At 48.6% G+C, this 11,187-nt stretch overlaps 1 protein-coding gene across 1 annotated transcript; it reads right to left on the reverse strand.

Moving 5' to 3' along the window:
- Positions 1-313: 313 nt before the first annotated feature.
- On the reverse strand, positions 314-4,867 carry NAPSA (napsin A aspartic peptidase; the record flags this gene model as incomplete). The annotated part of the gene is given in 8 exon segments (XM_027080381.1): positions 314-486; positions 489-558; positions 754-852; positions 1,397-1,541; positions 1,749-1,871; positions 2,906-3,111; positions 3,438-3,560; positions 4,853-4,867. Coding segments are annotated over 8 exon segments (954 nt in total), but the record flags the coding sequence as incomplete, so codon positions are not given.
- Between the last annotated feature and the right edge of the window lie 6,320 nt (positions 4,868-11,187).

Genomic DNA, 11,187 nt, shown 5'->3' on the forward strand with positions numbered 1-11,187 from the left:
TAACTTTTTTCTGAAAAAAATCACGCGCTTAAAAAAAAAAGGGGGGCTTCCCTGGTGGCGCAGTGGTTGAGAGTCCGCCTGCCGATGCAGGGGACACGGGTTCGTGCCCCGGTCAGGGAAGATCCCACATGCCGCGGAGCGGCTAGGCCCGTGAGCCATGGCGGCTGAGCCTGCGCGTCCGGAGCCTGTGCTCCGCAACGGGAGAGGCCACAACAGTGAGAGGCCCGCGTACCGCAAAAAAAAAAAAAAAAAAAAAAGGAAGAGACCCAGGTAAGTTTAATAGAAATAGATTTTTACTGAGTATCGGGGGATGCGCATGCGCATAACCAGGGCCTCAACCGGAGAACTGCGCCTGCGCAAGCCCACGCTTTCACTGTCCTGCTCCACGAGCTCGAGCGCGCCCAAGCCCCACTCGCGCCCCGCTTTTCCTGTCGCCACGGTCGAAGACGGCCACGTAGCTGCCCAAGAAGACATCGCCCCGCAGAGGGGCCCTGCGGGCGGAGGCATGTCCAGAGCCTGGAAGCCAGACAAGCAGAGACGGACGCCACCCCGAGGAATCTACAGGGCGACAAGACGGATCACAGGTGTCGTGTCACGCCCACCGGTGTTCCTTCTTCCTACGAGCCAGAGCTTCGCCCCGCCCACTACCGTGGGCACTAGAAATGTTTATGTGGTTCCTGCTTGGCCCTAGTGATGTCTCACTCCCAGCCCCACCCTCTCAACCCGTCACTGACGGGTCATTGTGACTGCCACCTACCTGGATGAGTCCTGGGCCGTGAGGTTAAACCAGACCCCGCCAAGGAGGAAGGAGACTGGAGGGAGCGTTGGGATTTTCGAGCACTGGATGAGGTACTGAGGGAAAAGAGGAGCAAGTAGAGACGAGGGAGTCCTTCTTTGCTCAAATTCTTTCCATGACTCCCAGTGCAACAGGGAAATGTCCGTTTTGAGCAGCTAGGTATTCAGGACCTTGTGTGGTCAGGCTCTACTGTCTTCTGTAGCCTTATTGGCTTTTCCCTCACTCCTATATAGTTGTTGCCACTTCCCCTAGGCTCCCATTTGATCAAAACCTCTTTTCCTCTAATTGAAAATCAAAAACTGGTGGCCCACGGGCCATACTGGGCCTATATGTGTATGTAATTAGTCTTATACTAATTATAAGTTTACTCACTCTCATCCTGTCCTGTCCCCGGAGTCACTTAGAGTAGACACTTGGGAGGTGTCCTCGCTTCCCCTCACTAACCCCTGGCCTGTCACTCACAAGGTCCAGTGTTTTCAGCCCGTGCATACCTCTTAGCCATGCGATTCCCACCCGCAGGCCAGAGCATCCTGCCCAATGTCCACCATTAAATCCCTATTAGCCTCCCCAGCGCACACCCACCAGACACCAGGTCCTCACCTCCCCCATTAGCAGGGGGACTCCCCCAGTGGCTGCCTGCAGGGCCCGGATCTCCTCAGTGGGTCCCGTGATGAGAGACGTGCCTGTGTCCAGAATGGCAGCACAGCCCCGGGCACAAAGAGTAAGCCCTGTGCCAAGCTCCACACTGTGAAGCAGAAGGAGGCAGTCATTAGAGCCAGCATCCTAGGAGGCCAGACCCCCAGCCCCCTCCTCCTGCAGAGCCAGGAGTCCCGGCCCACAATCCCTCCTCCATCAGACCTAGGAGTCTGGGTCCTCGGCTCCCTTCACACCAGGACACTGGATTTTAGGCTCTAGCCCACTCCTCCCAGACCTAGGAGGCCAGGTTCCTCACCGCTCCATGTGGATCTGCCAGTAGGCAGGGATCGTGACTAAAACAAAGGTGAGGGGTGGGATGTAGTGTGCTGGGTCCGAGCCACCCAGGACCAGCTCTCCACCATCAGCTGCCTCAGGGTCCCTGCAGAGGCAGACAGCTGTAGGTGTCGTGGGCATTTCTCCTGCCAGCCGCAGGAGTGGCCAAGGGAGGGACTTCTGCCAATGGGGTGGTGTCTGGGTTCTAGGTGGGATAGTGGGATGCAGGCAGAGCCTTGATGTTGGGACTGGAAGCAAGGCAAGAAGTGAAGAGAAATGGGGCTTTTCTTGGTGGAGGTTAGGATTTTAGGGTCTTGGGAGCTTCCTGAAGTGGGCATAGGACTTCTTGATTTGACTGTAGAAGGTAGAACTTTTGGGGGGAGTGGAGCATTGAGGTTTCTGAATTGGCCTTGGTAGGCGTGATTGTGAGGAATCAGTCTCCCCGAGTGGATGACGAGACTTTCTGAACTGCATGTCTAGAACTTCCGGGGAATTAGACTTCCTCAGTTGGCTGAAAGTGATAGGAAGGCGGGGGGTGGGGGCGGCACTTCCTGGAAGTGTGGAAGGTCAGGATCTACTAAGAGGTGGGGGGGGGGGGATTCCCTGGCTGTCCAGTGGTTAGGACTCCGCCCTTCCACTGCAGGGGGCAAAAGTTGCAGCCAAAAAAAAAAAAAAAAGAGGTGGGTGGGACTTCCAGGTGGGTGGGACTTCCTGGGTTGGACGTCCGGATAACTGAAGGGGCACAGAATTTCCTGCCTGGAGACTGCCTGGATAACAGCTTGGGCTTTCTAAACATAAGTTTTAAGCTTCCTAAAAGGTAAATGTAACTTCTTAGATTAAAATGGGCAATTCCTGACTTCTGACATGTGTTCTCCAATGGAATTGGGATTTCTTTACGGTGAAGATGGGGTTCTTAAATTCAGTATTTGATGGGATAGGGCATGGAATTTCCTGGTTTGAGTTTGAAACATGGAACGTTTTAAGTGATGGTGAGTTTCTTTAGTGGGTCTTAAGGGGTTGCTTAGTGAGTGGAACTTATGAATAGGGTTCATGTGTTTCTTATATTGGGGCGGTGACTTCCTGAAGGAGGGCAGAACTTCCTTCTTGGGGCTAGGACTCAGAGGAAGGTAGACCCTCCGCCATTCCCTGTTGAGGTAGAAGGAGGAGACAGGCTTATCCAGAAGCCCCTGGTCCACCAGTCTATCCAGCGGGGGCCGAACTCCTCCCACAGCCAGAGCGGGAAAACCGAGGCCCAATATCCCATCGAAGTGGGCAAATGTGAAGACCAGGCTGGGCTCCCACAGGGCCTCCCCAAAAATCACCGATGCACCTGTGAGTCCCCCAATCTGGGGTAGATTCAAATGGAGTAAGTTACTTCCGGGAGGACATTACCTACATGTCTCTGAAGTCTCCCAAACCAAGGCATGAATCCCAGGTCTGGGGACATCTGTAAACGACTCCAACTGCCTAGGAAGCTTTGCCTTGTAACTTGAGAAGGCCCGCCCCTGTCTGGGAAGCCCCGCCCTCGTCCCCTGGAAGCCCTGCCTCGCAATTCAAAAGCCCCATCCGTTTACCCTGGAGGCCCCGCCTCTTCAAGCCCCTCCCTAAACCAGATAATCTTAGAGGTGGGCTTCTCCCAGGCTCAAGCCTTCCCGGGGCCAAGGTCACGCACAGTCCGCTTGTCCTCACTCAGGATGCCTTCTAGGCGGCCAGTTCAGTATTGAATGGCAAACTTGGTCCCATTGGGCCGGAAGGAGCTGGAGGCTTTGGGGTTGAAGCGGTGGTGGAGACATCTCTGGGGACCCGTGTGGACCCAGGCGTCCTGCGGCTCCGTTTTCTTTCCCCGAGACTGCGCCCTGTTCACTGCCTACTTCCAGGTTTGAGAGGTGACTAAGACACGGAGTTTCTTGGTGGGTGATGTGGGAGTGATGGGTGGTATTTTGGGAGGAATGTGCCAGATATTTTGGTAGGGTCGCCGGAAGTATTGGCGTGCCTCACTCCCGACTTCGGTGCTGGTGGAGAGTCTCCTGTGCCCCTCCCTTACCCATTCTTTACTTATAACTTTCACTTCATTTTTTCTCATTAACCACAAGAGTTTTCTGGGGCAAACAAATGTATGGGCGGGACGTTTGTGAAAGGTCTGGGGGAAGGAAGAGAAGGTCAGACTAGACGTCTTCTGCCCCATATTAAGTGGGACTGCCAAAGTGTCAGGACCCCTGATTCCTATTGTTTTATTTGGAAAATACTGAAACACACAAAAAGTCCATAGCCCTACCACCATTGAAAAAGCATAAAAATAACTTGCTGTCTCTCTGTCTGCCCCCTTTTCCATAATTAAGTTTCTCAAATATTTAGGAGCACCCAAAAACCCAGTTTAAAAGTGCCCTAGATTTCTGGGTACCACCCTCAGAGATTCTGATTCCAGAGGCCTGAGACAGAACCCAAGAATCTGCCGGAAAAGCAATTCATTTACATTATTACAACTGTGTTAATGTTATTTCCATTGACAAGGACTGGGTAGACCTAGAGAAAAGCAAACTTGGGAGAATGTACTAGTTAGTTAATGCTGTGTAAAAATCACCCCCAAACTGAGTGATTTAAGGCAGAAATAATCATTTATTATTATTTGGGGGGGGGCTTTCTGCGTTAAAAATTTGAAAGTAGCTTGACCATGCAGTTCTGGCTCATAGGGTTGCAGACAGATGTCAGCTGAGGCTGCCGTCATCTGAAGGCTTCAGTAAGGCCAGAAGGTCCGCTTTCAAAATGGTTGGGGCCCCACCTCTTGAACTTGGGTTTCCTTTAGGATGTTGTAGCAGGAAAGTCCCTTAGGTAGATGCTGGAGGAAAGTGATCTTCAGGGCGAAGTTGCAAAGAGGGAGGGCCTAGGACCCGCAAGTTTCAGGAAGCATCCTCAGCAGCACCGCGGGGAAGTGTGGGCATTCAGTGAAGAGGAATCCTAAAGGAACAAAGGCTTAAGCATTGTACAAAGAATGATGCAAGAGAGAGAAGGAAACATTGCAAGAGGGAACGTTTTGAATAGGGAGAGGAGAAGGGATTCAGTGCCTATGTGGAGGTGTTGGCCTCTTACAGATTGTCCAAACATGGTCATGGGAGGGACAGCAGTGTACCTCTGAAGGTGAGCCAGTAGTGTCCCTAAGGCAAGCATGGGGACGTTTCTTTCTGACTGCTTCTAGTTTTTTCAGCAAAAGAAGAAGTGAGAACGAAAAGGGCGAGGGCTTCTAGAGGTTTAGAGAAAGAAGATGAGAAAATGATTTCTTAGGGACTGGAGAAGAAAACTGTGACAGCCTTGCAGTTTGGTTCTGAGTGTTTGCAGTCACACATCTGAAGTGTGTCCACTCACAAGCTCAGCTGGGTGAGAGCAGGCACACAGAGGCAGTGAGTTCATTTTAACCAGAGTTGGGGTTTTGCCAGGCAAGTATGACTGAGGGAGAAAGAGTAAGGGCATTAATGTTGTTTGTGCAACGGCACGATTATGGTGGTTGACCACAGAATCTATGCAGCCTAAGGAAGGGAGGACATGAGAGATAAGGGAAACAGGAAAAAAAGGGTAGGATCAAAGGATCAGAGGTACCAAAGGCATTACAGAATTGAAAGGCCCTATATGATTAGGCCGCGTCCCCTCCCTGACATCATCTCTTCTCACTCCCCCTCCTTCACTCTTGGCTGTGCCTCAAACATCCCAGACATACTCCTGCCTCAGGGCCTTTGCACAGGCTGTTCTGTCCAAGTGTTTCCCCTCCAGAAAACCTTACTCACTCCCCCTCCTTCAAATCTTTGCTTAAATGTCACCTTCTTAGTGAAGTCTACCCTGTTTACCCTATTGAATATGTCAACCATCCTCCCCCGGAATTTCCAATCTCCTTTACCTGTATCTATTTTTTCCCCATAGCACTTGACATCTTCTAACATTTCATTAACTGAAATTAACACGACATAATTAATGTCATCAGTAGTAAACCACGTGCTTCTTAGAATCAGTGATACTTTTTTTTTTTTTTTTTTGCGGTACACAGGCCTCTCACTGTTGTGGCCTCTCCCGTTGCGGAGCACAGGCTCCGGACGCGCAGGCTCAGCAGCCATGGCTCATGGACCCAGCTGCTCCATGGTATGTGGGATCTTCCCGGACCGGGGCACGAACCCGTGTCCCCTGCATCGGCAGGCGGACTCTCAACCACTGTGCCACCAGGGAAGCCCAGTGATACTTTTTAATTAATAAATTTATTTATTTTTGGCTGCGTTTGGTCTTCATTGCTGCGCGCAGGCTTTCTCTAGTTGCTGCGAGCAGGGGCTACTTTTCGTTGTGGTGCGCGGGCTTCTCATTGCGGTGGCTTCTCTTGTTGAGGAGCTCGGGCTCTGGGCATGCGGTCTTCAGTAGTTGTGGCCCGCGGGCTCAGTAGTTGTGGCTCGTGGGCTCTAGAGTGCAGGCTCAGTAGTTGTGGCGCACGGGCTTAGTTGCTCCACGGCATGTGGGGTCTTCTCGGACCAGGGCTCAAACCCGTGTCCCCTGCATTGGCAGGCGGACTCTCAACCACTGCGCCACCAGGGAAGTCCCAGTGATACTTTCTATACTGGTGATTTACTTATTATGTTTAACATTTGTTTCCCCATTAGAATCTGATCTCCAGAACGTCAGGGATCTTGGTCTGTTTCACTTGCCACTCTGTCCTCAGCACCTAGGACAGCGCCTGGCATCTTGCAAAGGGTCAATAAATATTTTTAACAACCCTCTTTGAGCACTCGTTGCGCTGAGGGATTTCCCTAACACAGCAGATGGAGGGCCAGTTTCTCTACAGTAACTCTCCCCACATCTCCCCCTCCTCTGTCTCAGCAGTTGGAATACTCAGTCTTTTTCTTTTCTTTTCTTTTAAATTTTATTTATTTATTTATTTTTGGCTGCGTTGAGTCTTCGTTGCTTCGCGCGGGCTTTCTCTAGTTGCAGCTACCGGGGGCTACTCTTTGTTGCGGTGCGCGGGCTTCTCTTGTTGCGGAGCGCAGGCTCTATGCGCGCGGGCTTCAGTAGTTGTCCCAGACCAGGGCTTGAACCCGTGAACCCCTGCATTGGCAGGCGGATTCTCAACCACTGCGCCACCAGTGAAGCCCAGAATACTCAGTCTTGACACCTCAGAGTCCCCCCACCCCAACCTGGCTTTTGCATCTTCCGGCCCCAATTTTTTTTTTTTGGCCGTGCTGCGCGGCATGCTGGATCTCAGTTCCCCGACCAGGGATCGAACCCGTGCCCCCTGCAGTGGAAGCAAGGAGTCTTACCCACTGGACCACCAGGGAAGTCCCCGGTCCCAATTCTTACTCTCTAAGATTAAGTGGTTTCTGAAAGGTCCTGCCTGCAAATCCGTAAATGCTCACACGGTGGTTGTGTGGGCCTATTTTCTCAGACAAGATCTGCTCTTTCCCCGACCCGCCCCCTCATCAGAGTCTTTTCTTTTTCTTTTTCTTTTCTTCAAAGAGTTCTAGTTTATGATTTAGTCAAACTCTAGGAATTATACTCGTAACAGGTAGAAATGTAAAGCCTTGTGATTATTCTCTGTTCAGTAAGGGAAAAAATATTTTCTGATCAGTCTATTTTACGTGAATTCTGATAATACAGTTTCATTTGTTTTTCCACATAAATTTCCCGAAAATGTTTTTAAAAATTAGTATACACGCTACAAAAATGGTTGACTCTACATGCATCATTTTTACATTGACAATAATATTTCATCAACTTTCTTGTAGTTATGAACCAGTCTCTTAATTCAACTTAATTTACTGAGATCCAACAAGTATTTATTAAGCACCTTCCCCAAGGCAGCAATTTTTTTTGAAAAAAATTTAATTTTTAAACTTTACCTCCCTCCCTGGTTTCTTGAGCTGAAATCCTGGAACACATGGGTCTCTTTCAAGCCTCCCTGCTTTTGTCCCTGTGTTTCCCATTGCCTGAAATGGCGACACAAAGAAGTCAGGTAAGTTAGTCCTCTCTGACTGCCCCCTGCCTAAGGTAGCTGAGAGATGTCTTCCGAACACACTCAGCAAATGAGACCTGGATCACCCCTATTCTGTCAAATAGTGATTTGTAACTGGGTCGACCTCCAACACCAGACCAGGAGCCTTCGAGGTAAGTCTCAGGCCTGACACCTTTCTCCAGACCCAGAACAATCAAGCCTCAAGATTCGACTGGATAAAGAGTTACTAGATTCTTCTTTTCCTTCTTTCTTTTTGGAGATTGTCCTTTTTTTTTTTTTTTTTTTTTTTTTTTTACTTTTTAAGGAATGTTTGTGACAATTGTATACAATTTTCAAGGTTAATGACATTGATTCACAATAATGAAAGTCTCCTTTATCTACGTATTAGTGTCCTGAAGGTCGCTTAATTTACATAATCATAAATTACATTTCAACTGTCTTCATGAGCTTGTTCACCATTTGCTGAAAACGTAAACGGTAATTTTATTTGGGCTCAATTGTGTACATACTGCATTTATGCAGTATTAGAAAATAGCATTTAGGGGACTTCCTGGTGGTCCAATGGGTAAGACTCCTCACTCCCAATTCAGGGAGCCCGGGTTCGATCCCTGGTCGGGAAATAGATCCCACATGCTGCAACTATCCCTGCGTGCTGCCTCAGAGACCCTGCACAGCCAAAGTAAGTAAATAAATAAATATTTTTTTAAGTTAAAAGAAAAAAGAAAATAGCATTTTAATCTAACCAGCAAGTTAGGCTCATTACAAAAAATAAGAATATCGGTTAAAAGTCTTTTCTTTTTTTAATTTTAATTTTAATTTTTTTGGCTGTGCCGCGTGGCATGCGGGATTTTAGTTCTCCGACCAGGGATGGGACCTACGCCCCCTGCAGTGGACGCGCTGGAGTCTTAACCACTGGACCGCCAGGGAAGTCCCTACTAGACTTTTCTGGGGGGCGGGGGGCGGGCGTGGGTTGAAGCTCCAGACACCTTGGAGTCAGCCTCCAGGCCTGGCTTTTGCTCACTGTCCTTATTACTTTTGCTGGAGTTCCACTGGCCACAACTGAGTCACGTGATCACACCTAGCTGCAAGGGCAGGTGGGAAATGTAGTCCACTTGTGTCTCCCTGGACAAGGGACTGTTTTTTGTGAATTCTCAGCCAGTGTTGAACACATTTAGCCCACAGGTCCTCATGATTGGATCTGTGTTCCCTCTATGATCTGATCTTGTATCTTCATCCCACCCCACACAGCTCCAGCCATTCTGGCCTTCTTTGCCTGTTTTAGAACAAGCCAAAAGTATTCCTACCTTGTCTTATTGATAAGTTTTTTAAGAGTTGGTCAGGGGATTTCCCTGGTGGCCTAGTGGTTTAGATTCAGCGCTTTCACTGCTGTGACCCAGGGTTCAATCCCTGGTTGGGAAACTGATATCCCGCAAGCCGTGCTGCCAAAATGAAAAAAAAAACAAAACAACAACAAAAAAAACTAAAACAAAAAAAGACTTGGTCATAATTTTGGAAAAATCGCGTCACCCACTACAACACTGCCAGAGATATCTGAGTTGATGCTATAGCATTCCTGCGTCAGACTGCACTGTAGCTTTCAAATTCACAGTACTTCTATATTTTGAAGTAAGATTTGGCTGCCATATTTTTTCTGTCATCCACCTTTGTTGATGTCCATATCATTTTGTTACAGATTAGCTGTTACCCTCGAACCCACAGACCACAGTGAGGCCAAACCTACCAAAACATGGGAGTTTGGAGCAGAGAAAGGTTTATTGCAGAGCAATGCAAGCACAGGCGGCTCATCTTCCAACCCTGAACTCCCCAAAGGGTTTCAGCAGAGTATTTAAAACAATTTTAAATCTTGTATTGGAGTGTAGTTGATTAACAACGTTGTGTTAGTTTCAGGTGTACAGCAAAGTGACTCAGTTATACATATACGTGTATCTATTCTTTTTCAAATTCTTTTCCCATTTAGGTGATTACAGAATATTGAGCAGAGTTCCCTGTGCTCTACAGTAGGTCCTTGCTGGTTATCTATTTTAAATAGTAGTGTGTACATGTCAATCCCAAACTCCCAATCTATCCCTCCCCCCTCATTTTTTAAAAAAATAAATTTATTTACTTTTGGCTGCGTTGGGTCTTTGTTGATGCATGCAGGCTTTGTCTAGTTGCGGCGAGTGGGGGCTACTCTTCGTAGTGGTGGGCGGGCTTCTCATTGCGGTGGATTCTCTTGTTGTGGAGCACGGGCTCTAGGCTCTAGGTACACGGGCTTCAGTAGTTGTGGCACGTGGGTTTCAGTAGTTGTGGCTCGCAGGCTCTAGAGCACAGGCTCAGTAGTTGTGGTGCACAGGCTTAGTTGCTCCGCAGCATGTGAGATCTTCCCGGACCAGGGCTCGAACTCGTGTCCCCTGCATTGGCAGGCGGATTCTTAACCATCGCACCACCAGGGAAGTCCTACCCACTCTCATTTTTAAAGGCAAGTTGAGGGAGGGGCAACCCAGGGTATGTGATCAGCTCGTGCATAGTTCTCTGCTTGGTTGATGTTGAGGTAACAGGGCAGTTAACACTATCAGTCCTTAGGTGACAGTAGATCTGGGGGCTATGATCATCAAGTAGTTAATTTCTTACATTTGGTGGTGGTTCTTAGCATCTGAAAAACTCAGGAAATATGCATGAGATACTATTATCTGTGTATAGTATCATGAGATATTATTATACTTATGAAACTGTGTAACTCAAATTGGGACTTGAACCCACAGGCCAGGACTCAAACCCAGCCAAAACCTAGATTGGGACTCGAACCCAAGATCTTTTAACGGAGATCACACACCTGGTCTCAGGACTTAATGAAGCTCAGGTTCTTGATGTCTCATCACAGAAAGAATTCAGTGAGAGACAAAGTGATAGTAAGAAGTGGATTTATTTAGAGAGAAACACACTCCATAGAGTGTGGGCCATCTTAGAAGGCGAGAGCGGCACGAGGATATGGGGTTGTCAGTTTTTATAGGGGTGGGTAATTTCATAGGCTAATGAGTGGGAGAAGTATTCCAGCTATTTTGGGGAAGGGGTGGGGATTTCCAGTGATTAAGCCATTGCCCACTTTCTGACCTTTATGGTTGGACTTGGAACTGTCATGGCGCCTGTGGGTGTGTCATTTAGCTTGCTGATGTGTTACAATGAGCGTATACTGAGGCTCAAGTTCTAGTGGAAGTCAACTTGTCCGCCATCTTGGACCTATTTGGTTCTAATCAGGTTTATGTCGTGTCCTCGGGCTATGTCATTCTTTTAAAGGTTATGCCCTGCCCCCTTCCCTCCTGTTTCACTTCAGAGAGAATCTACAGCAGAGGATATAGTGGAGGGGTCTGTCATGGGAAGGCCCGTTAGGGTCCTGCTTGATTACAAACTGAGACTGAGAGCCATGTGACTTGCCCCAAAACTGTTG

Source organism: Aethalodelphis obliquidens, unplaced genomic scaffold (genome assembly GCF_003676395.1).
Source record: "Aethalodelphis obliquidens isolate GAN/ISIS:26980383/991018 unplaced genomic scaffold, ASM367639v1 scaffold43, whole genome shotgun sequence".
In the NCBI taxonomy this organism is placed as follows: Eukaryota; Metazoa; Chordata; class Mammalia; order Artiodactyla; family Delphinidae; genus Aethalodelphis; species Aethalodelphis obliquidens.